This window comes from Pleurodeles waltl, chromosome 3_1, assembly GCF_031143425.1.
Source record: "Pleurodeles waltl isolate 20211129_DDA chromosome 3_1, aPleWal1.hap1.20221129, whole genome shotgun sequence".
NCBI classification, from domain to species: Eukaryota; Metazoa; Chordata; class Amphibia; order Caudata; family Salamandridae; genus Pleurodeles; species Pleurodeles waltl.
This window is the reverse complement of record NC_090440.1, coordinates 1,971,455,885-1,971,483,119: the sequence shown is the minus strand read 5'-3', so window position 1 is coordinate 1,971,483,119 and position 27,235 is coordinate 1,971,455,885. Positions and strand designations below refer to the sequence as shown.

At 44.1% G+C, this 27,235-nt stretch overlaps 1 protein-coding gene across 1 annotated transcript in view; it reads right to left on the bottom strand.

Moving 5' to 3' along the window:
* Positions 1-27,235, bottom strand: part of ULK2 (unc-51 like autophagy activating kinase 2) — a 360,264-nt gene that overhangs the window by 214,399 nt on the left and 118,630 nt on the right. The window contains exons 6-10 of the mRNA XM_069226356.1: positions 18,642-18,815; positions 11,197-11,270; positions 9,624-9,725; positions 8,037-8,095; positions 7,706-7,788 (exon numbers count right to left, since the gene is read on the bottom strand). Of these exons, the coding sequence (XP_069082457.1) occupies positions 7,706-7,788; positions 8,037-8,095; positions 9,624-9,725; positions 11,197-11,270; positions 18,642-18,815 (492 nt within the window). The remainder of the gene's footprint in view (positions 1-7,705; positions 7,789-8,036; positions 8,096-9,623; positions 9,726-11,196; positions 11,271-18,641; positions 18,816-27,235) is intronic.

Genomic DNA, 27,235 nt, shown 5'->3' with positions numbered 1-27,235 from the left:
AAGGTTGACTTGTCGTGGTTGATTTGAAGACCTAGAGACTCGAAAGTTCTTAGAACGATATCTCGATGTTTTCTCGCCTGATCCGGAGATGAGGCCTTCACTAGCCAGTCGTCCAGGTAGGGGTAGACGAATATTTTTTGTCTTCGAAGGTGTGCCGCTACCACTGCTACACATTTTGAAAAGACTCGGGGTGCAGACTTCAGGCCGAATGGAAGGACTCTGAATTGGTAGTGCTGTGACGCTATCTGGAAACGTAAAAATTTCCGATGTTTGGTTGCTATTGGGATGTGAAAATATGCATCCTGTAGGTCGATGGAGCACATCCAGTCTCCCTGATGCAGTTGCGGGACAATCTGGTGAAGGGCTAGCATCCTGAACTTTTGTTTTCTTATGTACTTGTTCAGGAGCCGTAAGTCCAGAATTGGCCTGAAGAGGCCCTGTTGACCTTTTTTCGCCACCAGAAAGTAACGGGAGTACACCCCTTTTCCTTTTTGTGCCGGAGGAACCTTTTCTACAGCTTTCTTTTGTAGGAGTGCGAGAACTTCCTTGCGTAGCAGGCTGAGATGAGAAGGAAAACACCTTGCTGGCGGCAAGTGTGGAGGAGGTTTTTTGAAAAGGAGAGAATAGCCATGTTCGACAATATTGAGCACCCATTTGTCTTTTGTGATGGAGTGCCACTCGCGAAGATGATGCGTAACACTTCCCCCCACCGGAGTGGTGCACAGTGCTGAGGGAAGCAATGCCTCATTGCTTTGATGGTGTATTTGCTGTAGACTGTTGAGGTCTACTTGACCCTCGGTCTCTTGTGGGTCTACGTGCCTGAAACAGGGGACGTCCCTGTCGTTGTTGTGGCCTCTGAGACCAGTGAGGGGTTTGAACCCTCTGCTGGAATGGTCGTCTGTCATACGGCCTGTACCTCCGCCTGAAGTCTTTTTTACGTTCCAGGCCCACTGCCCTCATCGTGTCGACTTCCGTTTTCATTCGGGCCATCTCTTCATCCGCGTGGGTACCGAACAACGAACTCCCGCTGAATGGGAGGTTCAAAATGCGCTGCTGTGCTTCCTGTTTCAGACCCGTGAGCCGTAGCCAGGAAGACCTCCTAGCGCAGATTCCGTGCGCATACCGATGCGCAGCCAAATCCGCCCCGTCCGCCGCCGCGCTGATGACCTGGTTAGATACTAGGCCCCCTTCCTGCAAGATTTCCTGGAAGTCCTGTCTATCTTCCCTGGGCAACTTTTCTGTAAATCTGTGGAGTGAGTCCCACAGAGAGCGGTCATATCTGCCCAGAAGTGCTGAGGCGCTGGAGACCTTCATAGCAGATGCCGCCGTACCGCACATCTTTCTCCCCAGAGAGTCTAGGTGTCTGCTCTCCTTATCCGGGGGGACTGTGGAAGATGATGCCACAGAGTGTGTTTTTCTGGCTGCGGCTAAGATCACAGAGTCCGGTGGCGGATCCTTCCGCAGGAATAAAGGATCTTGTTCCGGAGCTTTGTATTTCTTTTGAATCCTAGCCGGGGCAGACTTGAGAGTGGCTGGAGACAGAAAAGTGTCCATAGTCGGTTGCAGCAAACCCGGTACTAGTGGCAGCAGTTTTCTCGAGACTGATCTGTGTTGTAGGGTCTCAAAGATAACTGAGGATGAGGTGGCCGGCTCCGGTACCTCAATATTTAGCTTCTGCGCTCCCCTTAGAAGAACCTCATTAAAAGTGGTGATATCATCCACCGGGGAAATCCTAGCAGGTGGAGAATCTGTGAGTGTGGGGGAGTAGCGCCCAACAGACGATCCTGAAGAAGACCAAGAAGGTGATCTTCTGCGTGGTGTTCGTGACCTGGTTCTCCTTCGGGAACGGGACCTGCTCCGAGAGGCTGTAGCAGAGTGTGCAGGTCTTGTGGTCTGCTGACGAGAAGCAGAACGAGCCCGTCCTGCTCTAGCTGTAGGCGATGGCGTTCTCGGTAATGAGGCAGTAGGAGAATACATCCTAGAGTATTGTGAATCCGGGGATGCTGCCGGTCTATTCAGGCTCTCTAACCATCTGGGTGATAGAGTGATGGGAGAAACATGCCCCGATGCTCTGGAATGGGATGATGCACTCCTTATAGAGACCACCGGTGAGGGAGCTTTGTCCGCTGGCTCTACTGCCTGTGACACAGCTGAAGGTTGTGTCGACGTCGATTGCATCCTCGACGTCGAAGGTTGCGATGGCTGATCTGTTCTCGACGTCGAAGGTCTTGACGTCGGAGGTCTTGCCGTCGAGTGTCTTGACGCCGATCGCCTATCGCGGGACCTGGACCTACTCGCCGTCGTGTGTCTCGACGTTGAGTGGCGAGTGGTCGACGGCGGATGTTCATGCCGTCGAGGTGTTTTTGGTGTCGTGTCCTTCGACGCCAAGGGGTGAGACGTTCTCGACGGCGAACGGGAGCGCCGGAGATGGCTCGACGCCGAACGGTGGCCTGCCGTCGACGGAGATGTACCCCTGTGTCCATGCTTCGACGTTTTGTCCCTCGACGTCGGTCTGGTCGCCGTCGACGGCGATCTATGCCGGTGAGACGGTGGTGCCAATGACGTCGATGGAGAACAAACAGGCACAATCCTACCTGTCGACGTCGATCGGGCCATTCCTTCTGCTGTAGGTCTGGGAAGTGAAGAGGATGTTGACTTTTTCCTCTCCTGAAGCCCATGTAGCCTGATCTTCTCTCTGTCTTTGAGAGTCCTCCTTGACATGTTCTTACAATACTTGCAGGTGTCAGGACAGTGACTCTGTGGCAGGCAGACAATACACAGAGAGTGTGGGTCTGACTGGGCTTTCTTCTTCCCACAAGAAGGACATTTTACAAAAAGAGATGGCATTTTCTGTATAAAAAAACTTCCAAACTCAGACAAAAGATGTTATCTGTCGAGTAAACAGGAAAAACACTATTTTTAAGGATTTTTCTGAAGAAAAACTCAGAAAAACTGAGAGCTCAATGCTCCAGGATCCTCTCAGAAGAAGCCGGAAAAAAGAACTGACCTAACTGTGAACCAACTGTCACCTTCCCTTCACCCCTGAGGCATGGTGGGATACTGGAGGTGCTCAGGGTCTTAAAGGCACGGTGCCAAAGTTTTTATGGTTCTCCTGTGTTAACCTGCATGCAGCCTATTGGCTAAGAATGCTTCATTGTTTTTCAATGTAGTTTTTTCTATTTTTCTCTGCTATTTACTGCTGTTTACTTCCCTAAGTCCAGTTTTTGGGGGCTTAGGTAGATATTTATGATCTATTGTGATTTTATAATATAAAAAAAAAAAAAAAAAAAAAAAACTTGCATAGAAATAAAGCATTTTAGCCTATTTATGATTATAGCCTGCATTGCTGTTTTACACATGATAATATGTATGTATTTTATATATATGCTCCGGGGTCCCCGCACAAGGGCGGGAATATTCAATGTTTATGACTATTGATGAGGATCCCCTGGAAGAGAAAGGGGCAATATCATTCAGGGTCCCTCGCAGATGGACAAGTGATGACCTTTGAGGCTCAGGTGAACTTGATCAGTGAGCTATCCCCATCCCTTCCTTACCACAAACACCTTCTTACCTTCCAACAAGGAATGGTGGTAGCTGCAGGCGGGGCGTCTACGGAGCGCCCAAGGACGCAGTATGGAACTCGCCCAAGGACTCAAACGTGACCTTATGGTTTACCAGGAAGGTTTAGACTTTCAAGAGGACCACAATCTGGGTCTGTGCCACCCACAAAAGGTAAGCAACACACACTTTGTCCAACACCCTAATCTACTTACCAACCGGAAAAGAAATGATAGCAACCAATCTATGGCACCGGAACGTATGTCAGGAGAGTCGTTTAGAGGATTACCACAACGTTTTTTGATGCAGAACTGGGGTATGCTGGTATAACCATTCATTAATTTATGGAGCCAGTACGGCATCTATTTGTGATGATTAGTAGATCCATCTCACAGCAGGTGAAAATTACTTGTGAGACAAGCCACACCCTAGCCGAAAAGGCCACTCACTCAGTATCATCCTTCAGATAGGGTAGATAGAAGCAAGTTCTCTTCTGCCCCTCCCCCACACAGAATTTAGAAAGAAATCACAAGTAGCACTAAACTGATCCTGATGGTGAAAGTCTTTGAGAAAGGCCATGACTGAACGAGATGCAGTCTTGAACGTCCCCGTCACCCTACTCCGCAGGTTCCAGGCCCAGTGGTGGGCAGCGCAGGAGCGATGCAGAGGACTGAGGCACACCTGGTCTTCAGATTCCCCTTCTCTCAATCAGGCACTTTTTAGATGCCCAATTCAAAGACCCTAAAACTTGCACTGTTCAAGAGAGGTCCCTCTACTGAAACAGCACAATTAAATCTGCCCTTTAGCCTTTGGAAAAGTGTGACCATTTTACCAAAGAGGAATTCTGCAAATCCAAAACCTGCTACAGTAACTCTGACACAGCACACCATGTCCCGACACAGACCAAAATCATACATGAACAACGGGTATGCAGTAAAAGATTTAAGTTCACTAGGTATTGAGACCAGCTGTAAGCCAGGATGAGAGGGATTTCAAAGAACCTGCAGGGTGTGGCACACCCCAACTGGAGCTAATCCCCAGTCACGCTCATCTAAGGATGCAGTACAGCGTTATAAAATTTACAAAGCACAACTGACACCCCAAAAAGCAGTGTCATGGCACTGGGGGTTATGGTAAATGAGAGCTGATCAAAAGATGGAGAGAAACCAGGTTTTTATGACATCCCTGAAAGACAGATGATTAGTTACAATATTTGGGTACTAGAAGGAGGAACCATTCAAATAGTGTACAAGATATTCACACTCTGCAAATATTATCAGAAGTAGCACGAAGAGCACAAGAAGGGTTAATTCCTGCATTGGGCTTATTGACTCGTTATGCTACATAATTTGGACTCTGTATGGAGTCCTGTCAGATGCCATAATACGCACTGTTGGGATGGAAAAGTCCCCTGCATGGTGTAAAGTCATCTTCCCCTGCCCAGAGAGCATGACTGCAAGTATCTGGTATACCTCTTTTCGATTTAGTACTAGCATCACTGTAATCTAGCATGTGCGCAGATGCCTAGGCCTATCCCTTGACATAAGTAAGGTCTTGAGGTTCTGCTGTGACCTGCAGGGGCGCACCAAGTGTGCAGTCATTGTCAAACAGTGGACTACTGTCCCTGTCATGGGTTTAGCACATGGCGAGCCGTGTTCTGTGAATCCAAAATTGTAACCACACCTTTTTATGTGTCACTAGAGTGGAGGTGCTTACCTTAGCGCTAATATGCTAGTATACTGTGTGTGTGTGTGTGTGTGTGTGTCTAGCCTGCAAGGTACATGCATAGAGTGTGGGGGAACCAGAGTAATGGAGGCCTGTGGGATCATTTTGGATACACCTTGCCTGGCCTTTTCCATAAAACTGAGGTGAAGTTGTTTTCTCAGACAGTGGAAGTGTACTGCTGACATTTCTGAAACTCGGAGGAGACTTAGATATTAAAGTGAGGGACAAGAAGAGAAGGCTCTTACAGAAATTAAATTAGTCCTGTGGCTGAACAAGGAGCTGCTGATTTATCTTCCTGAACTGCCATTTGATGTATTTTAGGGGTGAGGGCGGGACTCCAGACTCTGTTTTGCAAGGTGAAGGGGGATCCTTTAAGTGAGGACCAACATTTTATCTTTCCAGGATAAAACTTTCAGTTGGCTGATGACAGCCAGATGCAGAAATCTCACACTTCTTTGTGCCTCTGGTGTGGGTAATCTTGGTTGAAGGCAAACTTGCAATGAGAAGCATCCCTCTACACAAAGGCTCTGTCTGGAAAGCAGCCTTGAGAGGAGAACCAACCCAAGCTGCTTCTGAAAGTGCAGACAGTGGATACAAATCTCCTTTTTTGCTGTGTAAAGATGAGACTGCAGTGCCTTACAGGATGTTCTAATTATTTTCCAAAAATCTTGGCCAAACTGCCTCACAGTGTACGCAGGGGGCTGCTGTGAAATCAGAGATTGTGTCTGCTGGAGGCCGGCTTCTCAGAGGTGAGGGGACTTCACCTGATTTGACCCCTAGTTGGGACGGTTGAACTGCAGTCCTTAAGCACCTAGAAACCAATTTGCATTTGCAGGGAGGGAAGAAGCCTGTTAACCGTGTAGGAGCAGTGACTGACCAAGATAAGCAAGGTGCTGCAGGTCTCAGGTGCTGATAGGGCCTCCAGAAGAGGACAATTGCAGAAAGCGATCTGTATACCTACAGACCTATAGCCTACCCAGAAGCGGTTGTTGGAGGAAACTGATTACTTGCCCTTCCTAGAAGATTGGTGGTAAAAAATGAGCAACTGAACTATTACATTTTTAACTAAAACTACTGAACTGTGAGAGAAAAACCTTAAGAAAGAGATCTGCACCTGAGCCGTACTCACTCTATTGCCCTAATCCCAGGGCAGAACTGCCTAGACCACAAGGGTGGAGAGGGACCAGGGAGATATAGCAGATAGCAGTACTCTCTGCCTAAAGTGCCAAAGACACTAAATTGTGCTTTGCTGATGTTTGTGTGTAGTATTTCGTTCTGGTGTGACATTTCTAGTCAGGCAGAGTCAGGTGTCATGAAGCAAGAACCTTCAAAAACACTCCAGACTGTTTTTTTGGCCTGCATTTTCCAGTGAAATTAGGAAATATTGTTGAAATCCTGCAGCTAAGGCCGGCCTGCGCGACTGTCAAAGGGCAGCAGCTGGAGTATAGATTACACAATTGGTCAACTAGTATCCTACATCTTTAACTCCAGGATACGGAAACGAGTCACCTGTTCCACAAACCCGACAGCTCTCACGTCTGAGGTTTAAGGACTAGTGATTATTAGTCAGTGATTATTAGTTTCGATTTTTAACTTGCATTCTGATACTTGCAGTCCTGATTTTATAACTGGATACACAGGACACAGAATGCAAACAAAAACTGTATGTGGATGATACCCTCATGCAAGGACCTTGAAAGCATCATAATAATTCAGAAATCATCTAGACCTCATATAAGGTCTCGTGAAGCAAGGACCCTTCAAAAACTCTCTTGGCCCTGCTTTTTGGCATCTATATTCCAATATATTTCTTCTCAAAACCAAGTGTGATGTCACAGCCTGCCCCTAAGCTTTACCACCTCGCCAACCTTTCTGATGCCTGCAAATCCCTCCCTCCCTCCCAACAACGCCTCCCCCCCATACATGCAACATGCAGGGAATCCCTATTCAAGTAAAAAAAAAAAAAATATCATTTGTTTAAAGGGTTTGCCAAATGCATCCTTTATAAACTGCACTTTTAAAGTCAGCCCCAGCCTGTTACTCTTACATGCAGATGAAAGGTTTGCTTGTGTGAGCATGTTTTTTTTATTACATCACTATGCATTATGTGCATTTAAGAACAGGTGTGATCAGGGTGAGCAGTAAGCCCCAATTACAGAAACAATGAAAACAGCAGATTTTTTATTTTTTTTGCGTATTTAGCGTTCAAGCATTCAGTTTATGAAAGCTTGAAAATCATATCTGGGAACATATGCCTTTTAAATACATACATATGCTTTTAGGTACTCAGCAAGAACAGCTGTCTCTCCATATGTGCTCTCGTAGCGCCAAATAGCCATTTAACAGCAACAGTTTACAACCGGTAAAATCAATCACTCAGTCTCACTGATCAGATCCGTTCTGTGCAAGTGCCACTCACCAAAGTCCAAGCGGTCCTTCTGGTTTCTCTGCAGCAGGCCCAACAGCAGGTCCGTCAGGGACGCAGACGTCTCGCGAGGGATGCTGGGAACCAGGTGAGAAAACACAGGATGGTAAACGCTGCAGGTGTCATCCACGTCTCTCTGCCTCGTGCCAGTCTCAGAAAAGGCGGGGGGAACAGACTATTTTGCAGCGGTAAATAGACAGGGAAAGCACTGCACTATCGGACGAAGAGCAGCTGCCGTGGTTAAAGCGCTAGCCGCGAAACAGTCCCCTTCGCATAGGTGACGCGCCATGCACATCCAGTCCCACGACCAACATCACCTGCTCACCTGGGAAGCAAATTCTTGTTCTTTTCATAGTAGAGTCTCAGATCCTGGGGGCTGTTGGCCTGTCATGAAAAAATGCACCAGTATTACGGACAGCATTTAAGGGTAAGACGCTCACCTTTTAGGGACGAACATCTGTCAATGAGGAAATACTGTTGGACGCTTGTACCGAAGAGCGGCCTGCATGACCGGCAAAGGGCAGGAGGCCAGCGCTGCAACACGGACTACAGAGTGGGCCACGTGTAACCAGGAGTTATCTAGTCCACAAACACACGGTTCTCGCGTTTTAGGTTCAATAGCTAGTGAATTATACATTCTAGATTTTTAGCTTGCTTTCTGGTACTTGTAGTCCTGATTTAATAAAGGGATAAATAGGAACAGAGGACCCAGAACGCAAACAAAAATCGGTACGTGGATGGTACTCTCACGCACGGACTTGGGAAGCACAAGAAGAAACAAATCAGAAACCATATAAATCTCATATCAGGTCAATAAACCAGGAGCCAAGTGTTTCTACAAACCCGAAGCCATGAGGTTCAGCAATCAGGAGCCACCAAGTGCTCGAATAAACAATTACTACGTATACAAATTGGAAATAATAAAATCCGCAAATCCGGAACATTCAGGTTCACAAGTGCCGCCATGATCACATATACCAGAAACCCAAATGCCCAAAATAAATCATTTGCTAAAATGTACAACACATGAGGCGGTTAATTCAATAGCCAATAAGTCAGGAAGAAACAGGCTATAAGCCAACAACCATCAATTCATCATGAAGCGAGACATTCTGACTCTAACTGCAAACTAAGATTCCAAGATGCATGCAACTGTGATCAAAAAGGGCGGTAAAATCCCAGTGGTATGTATAAATAATATGTGAGAGATAATCACCACCAGTATTGTCACTGATGATATCATGAACAACGCCTTCTTTGATGTCCTGGGTGATCAGTGGTTACCTTGGCAAGTGTTAGAGCCCGAGGGAGGAGTTTCAGTCGTGTGTAAACCACAATTACGTTGCTTGATTACATTTAAGGTTTTCATAGACTATCCACAAAATTACTTCACAGAGTTATTAACTATCCTTTTGGGTGAGTGGGTGCTTTCACACAAATATATTTTGAGATGAATAATTTTATTTAATAACTTGTAAAACATCTGTGTATACAAGATCTCAACTGTATGTAAGCTCTTTCTAGATGACAATGTTTAACAAACATCTTTCCAACTGTGGAATATTGGTGCGCTGTCAACGATTACTAATGTCTGTCTCTAAATATCAGAGTTTCGTCCTTAGTAGCTTACGGTCAGTATGTGGCCCCAGAAGCATACAAGGCTTCCACACATACCGTCACAATCATGCAACTGTTCGCGTGTAAGAGCTGTAAGTCTCACAACGTGGACAGATCACATCAGGCTTTACTGTGGAAAACGCTGCTGTCGGAAAATCTTTTCATGCCCAGAAATCACCCCCGACTCTGCTCACTTTCTTCACCAAACTGCAACAAGAACCAGAGGGCAAACACTCCCTAGAGTCAGGGAAGGGTGTACAAAGAAGCGTTAACATGCACATTAAACTATAGGCACCTGGAACGGGGGTTTTCCCACAAGACACTGATAGATGACAGTTCCAATACTCCAGAGGTCCGCCTTGGCGTCATAGTGCTGCGACATGATAACTTCAGGAGCCTAAACAAAAATAAAAATAGGCAAACAGTAATGAGTAAAAAATACCCAATACAGCTGCATTTCAATAAAGTTTCCAAGATAGGCTCTGCCCCTTTAGCCACACTCTGAAGATGCCTCTGTGACTACAGCTTCCTTTTCAAAAAGTTGCACATCCAGGAGAAAGCATTAGTCACCACTGCATGACCTCTGAGAAAGGCCTCGGGACGGGGGGGTGGGGGGGGGGGGGGGGGGTTCTAGTCCTTTGTGCAATACCTACCTCTATAGAAGCAGGCAGTAACCACTCCCAAGAATACTTTAGGGACCACTCATGTTCTATGAAAAACACACCAGCACTCACTCCTGCCCTCTAATTCGGAAGTAGATACAGACATGATTTTTCTTGAAGTCATCTCCATGATTTGTGTAATATTTAGCATTTATGCATGACAGTTGTTTTTCTTTTATAAAAGTAAAACCATTGACTGAGGAGTGATTAGGGAGTGATTTATTAACAGATGTTGGGTCAGTTTCTGAGTTCGGAGTGTCTAAACCTCATCAACTTCCTTAATGAGTAAGCTTTGGCGTGCTCAGCCTTGCTATCCCGAGAGACAAGTGCTAAAAGGCTTCGTATTCAGTTTGGGTAAAATAGTAATGAGACCCAGAACCAAAACCCTCCTGAACCCTGTCTCACATTTATTTACTAATTATGTGCCTTCGTGGTCATGCCTGCTTCTCTCTAGAGAAGATGTCAACAACCATACCTTTACCTGAAAAAGGATTATGGAACCATACAGTCTCATGACCCATCAATGCCACAAAGGCCCCACTACTACTGCTGTGTTTTTGCGGCTTAAGAAGCCACCTGTGACTAAGCCTGAGGTATTGAATACACAGGTATTTGAAACCATAACATATTCAGCCTACAAAAAGGTCTCTGAAACCAGCCTCTGAAAAAGGCTACAGTGACCACAAGTGGTCTTCTAGAAAATACTTTATGATCATGCCTCTTTAGGAGAGGCTTTAGTAACCAGCTGGGAAAGCTTACAAGACCATAACTCCATGTTGGGAAGGCCAACAAGATCGTATGAGATTGTACATTTGTGTTTGGAAGGCCTACAAGACCATACCGCCATGATGGGAAGGCCTACAACACTATACCCTCCCGTCAGAAGACCTAGGAGACCATACTACCCTGCTGAAAAAGGTTTAACTGACCGAACCTGCCTCTGTGGAGAGAGACGCAAAGAAATATCTTGTTTTTTTTCTTCAAAAAACAAGATTTACTTTTGGGGAAAGTTTGAGTCAGCATACCAGCCTCTCTGGAAAGGAATTCAGTGACCCCTCCTACCTAGTGATAACAAGTAATATTCTATAAGCCTGAGTGATAATAACTGCTTCTGTACAGTTCGCCCATTAGAAAGAAAAAGGGGCACTGCTTGGCATCTGATATGGTGTGAATATTTAAATAAACAAACGTAACCAGATTACTCACCATGTACATGGGGGATCCACACAGTGTGGCAGCCATCATGTTGCTGTGCAGATATCGAGCAAAGCCAAAGTCAGCTACAAAACAAACAACAAATGAATCACCCAAGAGAAAAACTGGCATTTAACACCATTTACTCCATCATTCATTTCAGGCTCTCTGCTCACTGCTATGCAAGGCTCCAGGATGACTCAGGTCATCTTTGCTGGGCTTTTCAATGAGGTCTCGTTTTACAGCTCATTAGACAGATAAAGATAGACATTACAAGTATTTTAGTACACAATCAAAAAGGCGAGAAAAGATTTATTACATTAAATGTTTTCAATAACAAGCTAGAGACTCTACTGAGGCTGTCCACCAAGCGAGAATATGAAACACCTACCAACCCAAAGAATTTTCAGACCACAGCCAATTTTGTTGAAAATGTTTATGTAATATTTAGTCCTTCAAACATTAAGAAAGCTGTATGTACATTATTTAGGATGTTCCTATTGACAACTCAATTTATGAACAGAAATACAGTAATTATTAGTTATAAATTAACACTGGCATGTCAAACACTGAAACATATGGGGCAGTTTCTCCCTGTCTGCATTTTCCCCTCCACTTCCATGCCTGTCCAGTGCCAGTGCCAGCCCATCACTGAAGCTGATACCCACCTTGCTACAGTGCTGGTTATGATAACTATTTGAAGTGCAAGATGTCATTCTGTAGTAAATGTATCATCACAAGAGAACACATGGAAAACAGACCATCAGACAGGAGGGCTCTCTGAAATGAACATTTGCCACTGGCAAAATGCGTTCTTCTGGAGCTCATGAGTTAAGATACCTGTAAGACAGACTCTGTGCGGCTACACGGAGTGCCCTTTTTCTGTCGCCAACTGACTTCCCTTTGGATCCTATTATGTAGATAGTGATAATAACTTATTTTTTTATACATCACTTCATACCGCACTTTGCTATTTTTTTTTAAGTGCTGTAAATTACCAGTGGTACTATAAACCAGCTTTGATATTCAATTTACTGACCTAAAAAAAAAAATGGAGCACAAAGTGCGGTACGAATTGATGTATTAAAAAAAAAGTTATTATCACTATCTACATCACAGGATCCAAAGGGAAGCCAATCAGCGACAGAAAAGGGCACTCCGTGTAGCGACATGGACACTATGAGAGAAGCCCATCATGGACAGACAAACTCAGGTGTAGTCCCAAGGGTTTGGGATGATGTCCATCATGCACAGCACAGGAGAACATTGGGGGATAGCCCATTGTGGGTGGACCTATGCTGTCCCCTGACAAAACAAACAATGTCTGCAAACACACATTACTGAAAGACACAAAAGGACTCCTACCAGGAAGCCCATCAAGGACATCAGAAAATTAGTACTTGGATGATGGAAGAGCATCAAGAAAGAAACCACGTAGACTGTTGGGTGAGAGTAAAAAGGACACAAATGAGGGGATACTACGACAGGTAGATGCAGACAGACTCATGAGGGAAGCCCATCAAGAATGGCCATGAGAGCTCACAGGAAAGAAAAGCTAATCATGAATGAGTGTCCACAAGATGACTTCAACTAGAGAGGAATAAAAGAGAACTCTCAACAAAAGCCCATCATTGACATGCCTAATAGGAGGCTCATTATGGACCAACACTAAAGAACGCCCAGATGGAAGCACGCCAAGAATATCACATCTTCTGTGAGAGACAAACAAAGGCAAGAAAAATAAGCACACTCATTTAGGTGGAGAAGACTTTAAAGGTGAGCAGACAATGACTCCAAGGAGAACCCTAACATGGCTGGATACAAGTTGACTGCTGGAAGAAAAACCTATGCTGCGCATCACATGAGTACTCCAGGTGGAAGCCCCAACGCCAACAAACAACTGGTAAGAAGCCCACCACAGATTGCCACGAGGACTCCTGGAGGGAAGAGCATCAAAGTCAGATGCGGAATTCAGAAAAAAAATTAATCATATAAGACACCACAGGGAAGCTGAAAAGAGGATCATTACAGGGAAAAACAAGAAGATTTCTGGACTGAAGCCTGTCAAGAATACTACATAAGACCCCTTGCCTGGCATGTTACCCCCATTTTTTACTGTATGTATGTTTGTTTTTGCCTGTGTCACTGGGATCCTGCCAGGACCGCAGTGCTCATAAAGTGTGCCCTGTATGTTTTCCCTGTGTGGTGCCTAACTGTATCACTGAGGGTCTGCTAACCAGAACCTCAGCGTTTATGCTCTCTCTGCTTTTAAAATTGTCACTGCAGGCTAGTGACTCATGTTACCAATTCTAATTGGCACACTGGAACACCCTTATAATTCCCTAGTATATGGTACCCAGGGTATTGGGGTTCCAGGAGATCCCTATGGGCTGCAGCATTTCTTTTGCCACCCATAGGGAGCTCAGACAATTCTTACACAGGACTGCCACTGCAGCCTGAGTGAAATAACGAACGTCCACGTTATTTCACAGCCATTTTACACTGCACTTAAGTAACTTATAAGTCACCTATATGTCTAACCCTCACTTAAATGAAGGTTAGGTGCAATGTTACTTAGTGTGTGGGCACCCTGGCACTAGCCAAAGTGCCCCCACATTGTCCAGGGCAAATTCTCCGGACGTTGTGAGTGCGGGAACACCATTACACATGTGGACTACATATAGGCCAATACCTATATGTAGCGTCACAATGGTAACTCCGAACATGGCCATGTAACATGTCTAGGATCATGGAATTGTCACCCCAATACCATTCTGGTATTGGGGTGACAATTCCATGCATCCTCGGGGCTCCAGCATAGAGCCCGGGTACTGCCAAACTAACTCTCTGGGGTTTTTTCTGCAGCTACCGCTGCTGCCAACACTCAGACAGGTTTCTGCCCCCCTGGGGCCTGGCCAGCCCAGTCCCAGGAAGGCAGAACAAAGGATTTCCTCTGAGAGAGGGTGTTACACCTTCTCCCTTTGGAAATAGGTGTGAAGGTCCTGAGAGGATGTAGCCTCTCCTGGCCTCTGGAAATGCTTTAAAGGGCACAGATGGTGCCCTCCTTGCATAAGCCAGTCTACACCAGTTCAGGGATCCCACCAGCCCTGCTCTGGCGCGAAACTGGACAAAGGAAAGGGGAGTGACCACTCTCCTGACCAGCACCTCCCAAGGGGAGGTGCCCAGAGCTCCTCCAGGGTGTCCCAGACCTCTGCCATCTTGGATGCAGAGGTGTGAGGGCACAATGGACACCTCTGAGTGGCCAGTGCCAGCAGGTGACGTCAGAGACCCCTCCTGATAGGTGCTTACCTTTCTTTGTAGCCAATCCTCCTCTGAGGGCTATTTAGGGTCTCTACTGTGGGTATCTCACCAGATAACGAATGCAAGAGCTCACCAGAGTTCCTCTGCACTTCCCTCTTCGACTTCTGCCAAGGATCGACCTCTGACTGCTCCAGGACGCCTACAAAACCGCAACAAAGTAGCAAGAAGACTACCAGCAACATTGTAGCGCCTCATCCTGCCGGCTTTCTCGACTGTTTCCCGGCGGTACATGCTCTGAGGGCTGTCTTCACCCTGCACTGAAAGCCAAGAAGAAATCTCCCCCTGCCAACGCAGGCACCAAACTTCTGCATCACCGGTCCTCTGGGTCCCCTCTCATCTTGACGAGTGTGGTCCCAGGAACACAGGAGCTGGATCCAAGTGTCCCCGACAGTCCAGTGGCCCTTCTGTCCAAATTTGGTGGAGGTAAGTGCTTTCCTCCCCACGCCAGACAGTAATCCTGTGTACTGCGTGAACTGCAGCTGCTCTGGCTTCTGTGCACTTTTGCAAGACTTCCTTCGTGCACAGCCTAGCCCAGGTCCCCAGCACTCTGTCCTGCATTGCCCAACTTGCTGAGTTGGACTCTGACTTCGTGGGGCCCTCTTTTGTTGTGCTGAGTCGACTGTTGTGCGCAGATCTTCTGAACACCTGTTCAGGTGCTTCTGCGGGTGCTGCCTGCTTCTGCGTGGGCTCTCTGTGTTGCTGAGCACCCCCTCTGTCTCCTCCTCCAAGGGGCGACCTCCTGGTCCTTCCTGGGCCCTGGCAGCACCCAAAACCTTCAACTGCGACTCTTGCAGCTAGCAAGGCTTGTTTGCGGTCTTTCTGCGTGGAAACAACTCTGCATCCTTCAGCACGCCGAGGGGACATCTTCTGACCAAAGGAGAAGTTCCTGGCACCTTCTGTTGTTGCAGAATCTTCGGCTTCTTCCACCCGGAGGCAGCCCTTCTGCACCTTCATCTGGGGTTTAGTGGGCTCCTGACACCCCCTTCCCCCCCCGGACACTTGTGTGACTCTTGGACTTGGTACCCTTCCTTTGCAGGTCCTCAGGTCAAGGAATCCGTCTTCAGTGCTTTGCAGTCAGTTGTTGTTGTTGCAGAATCCCCTATCTCGACTTTACTGTCTTTCTGGGGTAGTAGGGTAACTTTACTCCTACTTTTCAGGGTCTTGGGGTGGGGTATCTTGGACACCCTTAATGTTTTCTCACACTCCCAGAGACCCTCTACACACTACACTAGGCCTGGGGTCCATTCGTGGTTCGCATTCCACTTTTGGAGTATATGGTTTGTGTTGCTCTAGGCCTATTGTCTCCTATTGCATTCTATTGTGTTCTACAGTGTTTGCACAACTTTTCTAACTGTTTACTTACCTGATTTTGGTTTGTGTGTATATTTTGTGTATTTTACTTACCTCCTAAGGGAGTATACTTTTGGCATATTGTCACTAAAATAAAGTACCTTTATTTTTAGTAACTCTGAGTATTGTGTTTTCTTATGATATAGTGCTAAGTGATATAAGTGGCATAGTAGGAGCTTTGCAAGTCTCCTAGTTCAGCCTAAGCTGCTCTGCTATAGCTACCTCTATCAGCCTAAGCTGCTAGAACACTTCTAATCTACTAATAAGGGATAACTGGACCTGGCACAAGGTGTAAGTACCACAAGGTACCCACTATAAGCCAGGCCAGCCTCCTACAGAAGTCCATCAGGAACTCAACAGAGAACTTGAAGGTTATCATGACTAAAAACAAAAGGCCACATGTGGTGGGGGATGACATTCATAAATGGAGACAACAGACATCTGGGGGTGGGGGCTCGACAGGCCACTGACAGGAATCATAAAGATCAGTACTGTGAGGGTATGTGTATAAGACAAGGCACGCCACAGACTGGCTACCCAACAGGCCAAGTATAACTCAAACCATTCGTTACCATGTCAGGTACCTTCCAGGTAATTAATTTCTACGTGATTTATCTCACATATCGGAAATCTCCTTTGTCACTACCATGTCAGCAGCTCAGTAACGCAATCACCAACCAGGCAAAGCCTTCTCCCAGAGAAGTCACAATCCAAGAAAAGGTACTATCCAAGAAAGACACACGTGCCTTTTGGTCTAATTATCATGGACCTTCATGTTAACGATTTCCAGAGAAGAAAACAGATGAACCTTGGTAGCAGTTAGTGCTGCATTACATCTAAGTTATACACTTTTTCTCCCTTGGAAAACAGTCTGTGTGATTCAGTTGTTTTCTGTGAACTGAAGAAACTGTTATGAACACAATGCAGATGTAATAAAAAGCCCTGCACCACAAATGATACTGTTTAATAATATATTTACAGTGAGTTCCTGTGCGCGCACACACTCTGTGGAGGGATGCGCCTAGTATTCTTAATAGCAGTTACCTGCAGAAGGCAGTTGCATCCTTTACTACCACCGTCCAGCCTGGTGACATACAACAGGCAATTACTGAAACTGAATAAGGCATCGGAGGAAAAACACTTTCTGACAAAAACAAGTGGTCCCAATGCTTAATTTGCAAAAACAAATAAATACACACGTGAATAAATAAATATAGTTCCTGGTGCCTAAATAATATGTAAAAAAAGGTCACTGCCCTTTCAGTACTGGTGCCAGCCTCCCAGTGAGGCTACTATAAACCACACCACTGCACATACAAGCCAATCTTCATCACTTAGATGCGGCTCCCTGTAGCGATAGCTCAATATATTCACTTTGTCTTTCTGATTAAGCGGGGGCAAGATATAATGTTCTTTGTAAAGCAGCGCTATCAGCGCAATTAAGTGACACCAAAGTGACTCGAATACGGTCACACTTTAAGAGGGAATGAGCAATGTCTGCAAACTTGTCAGGCGATCACAAGAGTCTAAAATGACAAATCAGTGTGGTTATGGTATCCTACATACAGAAAGGTTAAGTAGGAATAAGAACGATCAAAGAGGAAGAAATAGAATACATAGTGAGGCTGAAACCAAGTTTCAGCATAAGTGGTGTACTAGCTCGATTTACTTCAAATACTGAAAAAATATACTTCAGCCCTCCCAATAGGTTCAGATCAACTGCATCAGCACCGACCCGGAGTAAGATGCAGTTAACAAAAGGAGGCTGGAAGGAGTGATGAAGGTTTTCTGTTTAGATCGGAGGAGGAAACATTGAGTTTTTCACCCACAGAGGTTCAAGAAACGTGGAGCATCCATGTCTCAGCAAGCTGATGACATGCATGGAAACCTTAAAATCTTCAGGAAATTGGGTGCCTTCTAGGTAAGGGCGGAGAAGGGCAGCATCCGTTCAAGAATAAAACATCTAACATAACAGATAACTTGAAGGAACCCCTAACAGGCCACAGGTAAATATTATTCACTAACAAGTGGTAATGAATATGTGAACAGGTGCTCAGCAGGAATTCAAGGACTTCTCGAATCTTCGATGAAGTGACATTTCGCCTCTCCCTCTAAGAGTGGGCTAATTGATGCTCCTGGGCACTTTCTGCCTTCATGCTGGCGACAACCTCGGTGGTTACACAGAAATGTCTTGTCCTATGACTGAAGTTCTCTAGCCGGGACTCAAAGCGCAACCACAGAGACTGACCACAGCAACAATATTCTAATGTGAATGGCTGCAATAGGTCAAAAAGATGCGGAAAAAATGACCTCGGCTGGCATGTGCAATGTATTCTCGTTGTTGAAGAACAGCTAAGTCTAGCTCACATCCTGGGCAAAAGAGAAATTGAACTGGGTCTAAACTACAATCGGGGTCAGTTTTGAGGCGATTTACTGTTATTGTTTCGACGATTCTGACCGTTTTTTTTTTTTTTTTTTTTTTTTTTTTAATGGGACCACAGTTTTATGCACAACAGTTTAAGTTTAGGCTGGGTTTCATAATGTGTTGGCTGGGGTATTGCGAAGGGAATTTTGTTACATTGTTGCCAACAGCATTTCCTTCTTTGACAAACGAAAACACAAATCCTGCATGGCCATCTGTGCAGCAGGGCTACCCTGGAACTGAACAGCAAGGCACTTAACAACGGACTAAAGCCCAAAAGAGACTGTGAGAATGGATATTCCCTCCTTGAAACATCCACATAGAGCTTATGATTGGGTTTGAGAGACAGAAAAGGTTTACTTACCAATTTTGATCCGGATGCCATTGAGTGCTGCTTTCCTGCGCGTCACATACGACAACAAGATGTTCTGTGGCTTGAGATCTCGATGGATGATCCCCTTATTATGCAGGACCCGCATAGCGGACGCCATCTGCTGAAGAAACACCCGGATGGTGTCTTCACTCAAAGTGCCCTTAGCTGTCAAAAACAAATTCAACACTGTGGGAAAACATTCACTATAATGTGCAACAGGGAAGAAACTTTTAATCTGACCATCTAGACAACAAAGGAGGAAAAATGTGCACTTGTATATCAAGGGTGTCAATCAGTAATACACATTTTTCCAATCATCTTCATCCATACCCCTGATGGCTTTGTAAAATGAGCTTTAAGGAAACTCAAAAATATATGCCAGATTGCTTCACTAAACCAGAAAGAAGATACATATCTGTAACTAAAGTGTCCCAGCTGTGGTGTTTGTCATAGTTTCACAAGCCGTGAACCATTAACAGCGAAAATAAAGATTTAATCGCAGGTAAATTGGAACGAACAAAATTATTAAAATACAAACATTTAAGATAATATATATTATTTTGGTTTGTATTTCTGTCAATGAGTTGGAGAGGATTATAATTGAATTCCTAAAAGAGCCCATGTAGGAAACTGGATAATTCTTTGTGGGTGGGTGATTATCCCACCTCAAGGAATAATCACAGCACGTGTCAGGGTGAACCCTTAAAGTCACTCAACCCCACGGTAGTTTAGCATGTAGCAGACAGACTTAACTTAGGACAAGGTATAAAGTATTTATGCAGTACCAAAACGGTAACAAAGTCGAAATTCAAAACAATAAAAATCCAAAAAGAAAGTAGAAAAATAGAGGCAAATTTACTAAACAAAATACTACAAAAATAACAAAACTTTCAATAGGGGACCCGCAGCTATGGATTTTTAAAGTTTTAAGTAGGAATAGACTCAAGAAGCATAACGTGCTAATGATAGACAATGGTTGCAGCAGTGCAGAATCTAGATGCAATTTGACGCTGACCACAAAGGAGCACAGGTCAGATACATCAACCAAGTTTGTCCTGGTCAAAGATTTTACCTTCTGACTGTAGCCCTCTAAGTCCCAATTCACCACAGGCCAGGAACTTGGGGTAGGCACTTAGAGACCCACAGGGTGTAGGCAGAAGCCAGGAAAAGCCTCCATTCCAGGTGTAGTTTCCACTTCCCAGCTGGGAAGTTGCAGGACAAGCATCTTGCAGCTTTTGGTTTCCCTACAGCTCGTACAGGTCAGCCTTATGACCCTTGGAGTGAATGTCTTTGTCCAGGGTAGTAGAGAGAGCAGTTCCAGTCCACCAGGGCTCTTCTCAGGCCACAGACAGCAATTTCAGTCCTCTTCTAATCCCCCTAAGGTCCAGGAGTGTTCTTAGATGGGTGCCTGGAGAGGCCACATTTATGTCTGACATGAGCTAGTGAGTGGAAATGACAGGATGCACACAGCCCTCACCATGGACATTCTGGGAAGTTCATAGGAGTCCTCTCTGCCCATTCACGTAAGCCTATTGTTTGCTCCTGGGAGGCATTTCACATCTTTTTCAGACCTATTCAAATGCTAACTCATGGTTACACACCATAAATCAAATTTTCATAGCACCAAAGCAGAAGTAAAATAAATGTAACATCTGAAAACTGAAGGGTAAATGTGAATTTATGAAAGATATCAATTAAGAAAAATGCTGTTCCAAGTAAGCAACTTTTTTCTGCTCCAGCGTTGAAACATTTAAAGATTAACCTGCTCTGAGTTAAGGCCACTAAACAATACAAAAGAAAATAAAAGGCCCACAACAAGGTTCAGCTTCCTGAGCATTGCCTATCTCACTCATGGCTGTATCTCAGATTGGATATCCCCAGAAAGGTGCTTTAAGAAGATTTCCCCACACCCACATGCAAGGAACAGTACTCCAGCAAAGAGTGCCTCTCTGGACCCAAAGCCTCTAGTGGTGCATGCATATATTTTACCAGCAGTAGACCAACCACCTTATGAAGAGTAGGGGGTAACTTTCTGCCCACTGCAAAAAAAAACGTTTTTCACACTGCCTGTCCTATGGTGGAATGGCCAAAGATGGCAAGTACTTGTTAAGAGTTCCTAAAATATCTAGATTTAAATATCTAGTTCTATCCACATAGATTTTTTTTAATCTTTTCATAAAAAGCAGGTGGAAAGACTCCTACACCAATCGTAATGGATCCAAAAAAAACAAAGGTGAATGCAACTGCTGGTTAGATGGACATTGTTCAGCACCTTAGGATTGAATCTGGAATTTGACTTTAGAATGACTTGGACTTTAACGAGATTCGTGTTGCAGACAGAAAAGGCATGGGCCTCATCAAAATCATTTGCAAATCTTATACCCAGTAGCATTGCCACTGTCCAACTTACACTTAATATGTCAGCTTTGTGGATGGGCTCAAAAGGCTGAATGACAATCTTGGAAATAACTGTGTTGAGTTGATAAGAACATTATGAAGAATTCTCATATAAAGTCCTCGATTATGCAATGAAAAAAGAGTTCATGGCTCTGTTTTATACTGCTAATACCTATGATGAGAATTCCGATAGAGTACTTGATGCCAGAATGTGCTATTAGGGGCGCATTAGGGAGTAAAGAAGACACTTCACTTACAGTATATCTTCTCCAGGTACAAGGAGATTTATCTAACGATAATCTGTCATGTTCAGTGATCTGAATCGTTTCAGTGCAGGGGCTAAATTGTCTTGGGTAGCTGGTGCAAGCTTTGTAACAGTACTGGTTACTTCTACCTTAAAAATTCTGGATGGACTCTAAGTGTGAATGGACTGCCACCACCTAGCTGCCTATTCACAAATGGCCTTTGGAGCACTTAAAGTAGTATTCCTATAGTACTGTCTTGGTTACTCTTACATGCCATTGTGACTCATCCCAAAATATTTAAAACAGGGATCACCAAGGAATATTCATAAACAATTCGTAGAAATTGAAAGGGCTGTGCCCCTCTGCACTCTTTGTGAAAAGGAATTCGACATTTAGGGAAGATTTCACAAAGGCATGGAGGAGTATGATAAAGAGTGCTCTTCTAGTGCTACTTCCCTACTACTTCTTAAATTCTTTTGTGAACTGGCTTCATAGAGACTGAAAACTTTTGCATTGTTTTCTCTTCCTTTGCACGAGGCACTGATGGAAAGCCTGTGGGCCCTCCCTTTATATTCTGGAAAGCAACCTAGGGGACCAGGTGGTGATGTACAGAGAAAGCAAGTGTGCTCACAGGACTGAGACTTGAGGGACACCAACCACCAAAGCATTGGGTGAGGATGATTTGGAGTCTTTGGTAACCGAGAAGGACCGATCAATAAGATAGAAAGAGAACCATTCTATGGCAGAACCAATGACGTCTAGGGATTTTAGGGAGAAGAGTAGAACAGATTGACCAACTGTGTCAAATGTAGTGGAAACGACAGTGTTTTTTTACCTTCTCAGACAGCCATTACATTTAAGGCTTTTAACAGGCGTCGTTGCTACCGTGTTATATACATATATTTTTTTATAACAATGAATCAAAACCTCTTTGCCCCTTTTTGCAGAGAGGCTGGGTTTTTTTAATGGTAATTACTCCTAATTAAACAGTAATTACCAGCAATTATTCTGGCCATCACTGGTGCCTCCATGGCCATCAATACGTTTTGTAGAGGTCTCAGAGAACTGAAATGGCCTTTACCAAACTTTGAGGCATTTCAATGAAATCATGAAGCAAACATCTCTCCTTGGTAGCTGCAAGTAGAAGAGATGATGGACGTAATGCAAAACAAATCATTCACCCCCAGTACCACATCTGGTTTTAATCCATCAGTTCTTCTGCTCGCCATGCCATTCCAGTTTGCACCCAGCCATTTGCAAATCAGTCTTGAACCTGCCCTCCAGGCAAGGTTCTCCCTGGACCAGAAACAAGTATCTTGAGACCGGTTTTGGGGTATCACCCCTCATCAGCCAGGCTAGCTTGAAACTAGTGGCACAGCAAGCATAGGACCCATGTATGGGCATACCCTTCCTATTTAGGACGACAAATGCAAAAAGAACAGATGATGGACAGAATGTGTAACAAATCAAACATTCACCCCGAGTCACGGATCTGGGATTAATACATTAGTTTTTCTTCATGTCATGCCGTTCCAGTTTGGATTCTGAAAGCAGTCCTAGGATGCTTATTTCTTGTCCAGGGAGGACCTGGTTTGGCAGTTCTAAATGGACTGCTCCTATAGGGAGCAGGGTTAAGACTGAGTTACATATGGCTGGGTCCAAACTGGGGTGGCATGGTGAGCAGAAAAAATGATGGATTAAACCCAGATCTGTGACTAGGAGGTGAATGTTTGTATTGTTCTGTATTCCGTCCATCATCCTTGGTAGCTGTGGCAGTTGAAACTCGGTAGAAGCCGCTTTAATTAAGGAATGGAACTGTGTCATCTTGTTTGGAGGCGGGAGGAAATATTAACAAGCTGTTTGAGCTAGACATCTGAAGTATCTCTTGCAAGGTGGTCCTCAAAGGGGGCATCATCCCCATCTTCCATATCTCCTCATGATCTTCCTTACTTCCAGCCAGAGTATGTGGAGCATCTTCATCAGTATCACTCAGATTCATGGAGACATACAAAAGTGGTAGTCAAGCCAGATGTTAGATTTTGTAGGTAGCACAAACAACTGTGGTTAACACGGACATCCTGTGCCTATCCATATAGCTGAGAAGGCTGCTTAATCACTGAAGGGTGAAACATCAGATCAGGGTACAACACACATAATCCATTTATTAACGTTTAAGGAAGGTTAAGCAGCCCAATGGTACCTGGCCATGAAAGGAAGAGGATATATGACACTAGGTTAAACATAAGGAACAGTGTTCTTCTTTATGATACTCCACATCTTTGGTACCTGCAAGGAAGTGGATCTTTAGCAGTGCAGGATCTGACAGGGTATCATAGACCGAAAATTAATCTTACAGTTGCTTCTTCTTTTATTCTTGTAGGAACAGTCTAAAAAGATGCACTGGAAAAAGTTGAGTTATTACAGTTATTTCTAAGTGTGTAAAGAAAAAAGCTGAGGCTCTAAACACGGAGTTTCGCAAAAGATGTTGCCTACTAGAAGATCTGCTTACACAAACAGGTCATCAACAAAGATGATGTTCTGGTAATGACAACGCTGTTGTTAGGGAATGGGCCATATTTAGATGATGATCTTTGTTAAGGAAGGATTACAAAGGGGGCTTTATTACCAGGGGAAACATGGGTGTTGAAGGGAATTGAGAAATGGGAGGATCACTCATAGAGGTCATGCACAAGATGGTAATAGTTCACAAGCACATTTCTACAACGATAATTGACAAGACAGTTACTAATGAGGTGGGCACTGACAAAGAGATTGATTAATACAGCAAGAATAGTTTGGGAGCCTTTTTAGTCACTGATGAGGCAGTTGAGAAATGCTCAGTACTTTATCCACAGCAGGCAGATTCACATTTATGTATTTTTGTGGCTTTATTAAACAGAAGAAGCAGATCCACTCTTGACTGAATGCTTTCCAGAAGAAACAGCGTCTCTGAAGGCAAAAAACAATATTCTTTCTCCGTATTTTAAAGTTCTGGATGAAAATGGACTGACAGATGGTAAACCTATTGAGAACGTTTTGGAGGCAGGACACAAGTGTATTCCAAGTGCAGAAATTCCACAAAGTTTTTTCGATCCCACATGTTTCATATAGCCTACAGAGGTCTGGCTAAAGTGGCAGCCAAAGACAACTTCCAAGTGAGTCCAGAAGAAAAGAGAAATAAATAGAAATATCTGCCATAGAAGCTGTAGACCCGTCATCTAACGTAATCTATCTGGAGATGCTGAAAGGAGCAGCAAAAATGATGGAACTATGAGAAAAGGGCCCCCTTTATACAATATGTAATAACAGATCTTAAATATGCGCATTTGAATACTGTTGTGCATAACAATGTATCAAGAACTCCCAGTCTGACAACAGGGAATAAGTCAAAACACATGAATCTATATAAGATCAAATGATGGAGAATTCATCATTTATCAGGCATGTTTGTTGTTGCATCACACTAAGTAACTGAGCATTCATTACACAAATTATACAAAGATGCTAAACTTCATTAGCCACACAATTATCCTTCTTATGTATTAAGGGACAAGATCTGGTTCAAAATCCTCTGGTATTCAAATATCTCTCAGGGAGTCATTCCCCATTACTTCTCCAGGCCAGTCAGCCACTTCATGTCCAGTCTGTGAAAATGACAAATCAACCTGCCTCAAATCCCTATCAGCTCTAATCTGTTTCAGGATAACCCTTAAACTCATATTTTCTTTCAGTTCCCATCAGTGCTTAATTTGTAAAACAATGAGTGCCGGTGCCCAAGTTCTGCTCAGAAACCTACGGCCAGTGACATTACACGTCAGCAAATGCATAGTCTTGAATCCACCTCATGCCACTTTCATCCACTGCCAGACACTCCCTTCCTCTTTATCTCTCTTGCAGGTTTTTGCTTTCTCCCTTTGTGACAGTTTTTCCATCTTTGTCTTTCCATTGTGTTTGTTTTTCCCTCTCTTTCTCTCGGTCAATGTCTTATGAGGATAAATAAATGACAGTCCTCAAAAATGAGCCCCTACAGGCAACCGCCAGTTCAAATTAAGCACTGGGCCCCATGCTGGAAACCACTAAGTTTTGATGCAAAGTTATTAACTGCACTTATCAGTGGTTATTTGGTTAGGAGTGGGAAACAAAGATAATATTCTGAGATTACTGTTCAACAAGCATAATAATGCCAACAGGTATGTTTTAAAGTATACCAAGCTCTTACTAAGATGAGCCGACGCAGTAATATCGACTCAAAAGATTACTGAATTCAAATATCATCCAGTGATTCACAGAACCTGTCTCAATAATGTTTTAGGAGCCATCATGCCCCCTCCAAATAGCATTGGCTAAAAGAGGAACTTCCATACATTATCAGCTTCTGATAGTGGCCTTCCAAAGACTTTTAAATTATCAGGAAAGCAGGAAGAGCTTATCTCAAATAACTGATATTCTCTCAGAGAATACTCACATTAAATATACCTCTTTATACACATGCGGATTCTACCTAGGGCAATAAACAATGCTCTTCAACTAAAGTTAAGTATTCTTTAATAAACCCCTACAGTCAATATTCCCCACCTAGGGTACTCCACCAATAGTGTCTGTATTAGGGATTCAATATGTTTCTTTAACAATATTCTATTAATTAAAAAAGAGGAACACTCTAAATGATAAAGTACATTAATTATCGATAGTCTTGGTGTCTTTAAATAAAGGTGGGAGCTTGCACACAATGTTATGGCTTCCAGTGTCAAGGACGACATAAGTGAACTCTTCACTGGCGTGGATGTCATCAGTGCAGATACCACTGAATAAACGGCAGCTTAACATGGCGACACTTTTTATCAACTATAAATATTTGAAAGGAGTTGTAGAAAATAATTATTTCAGAGCGCCATCCGACTCATGGGATGAAAACGTTATCCAGAGATCACAGCAACAGCAAACCATCATTTATGCAAGTACAATATTAACAATTTGAAACGCTTCTAGCACAAAATGGACTGTTTACTGGTGCTAAAATATAGGTGTTCGCGTTAAAAGAAAAAAAAGGATTTGATGACCTGTATGTACCACATACAGCTGAGCCTAGGACTGACTTGAATGCAATGATTCTTGTGTGAAAAGATGTCCCTTTGAAGGATTCAGTGGAGTTCTCCACTGCGGCAATGCCCAGAATGTTTCGACTTGGCTTGTAATTACATAAATAAGCCATAATGAAGTCAGCAAAGACAGAACTCATGTTGGCTAGAAATGAATGAAAAATAAAGACTCTAGATTACCCTCAGAGACTGATACCTTGATTCACTGTATGACTGAAAGAGAAGAGTGCTCGTGGGACCATGGTTAAAATTATTTGGAAGCTTTCCCGCTGAGAAGTAACTGGGAGGCACTCCTACCTCTGGAAGCACTGGACTAACGTGCCTATATTAATCTGATGTATTGACAAGGGTTGTATGCGCCTTTTTCCTCCAGGCTGCCAGTGGTTATACAGTAAGAAAACCATTCAGTCATGAGCTTGGGCTGATACAAAGCCCGCTCTATCAATGTACTGTAGACAGTAGGTATTCGACAACAGACAGCTTCAGCTGTGTGTAGGCTAAACCTTAAAAAAAAATTGGTGTTGGTTATCATAGAGAAACATTATGCATATTTCTCAACTTTCCAGAGCAGCATGGACATCACATGACCTTTGCCTCATTTCACAGAAATGACATTTTACCCAACAACGTAATAAGAAGCTCAATGAGCAAGTGCTTGTATTTATAGATAATACATTGCAAACCAAATTAAAACTATATTATAGCTTACTACAGAAGGCAAAAAAAAGTTGTTAACAGCTTTGAATCTGGGTCATAGGCAACGGCCTGTAATGAGCCTGACGGCCTTTAATAACTGTCATAACGTGACATGGGCCATAATGCTATTAGATCATTCTTCCCAGTG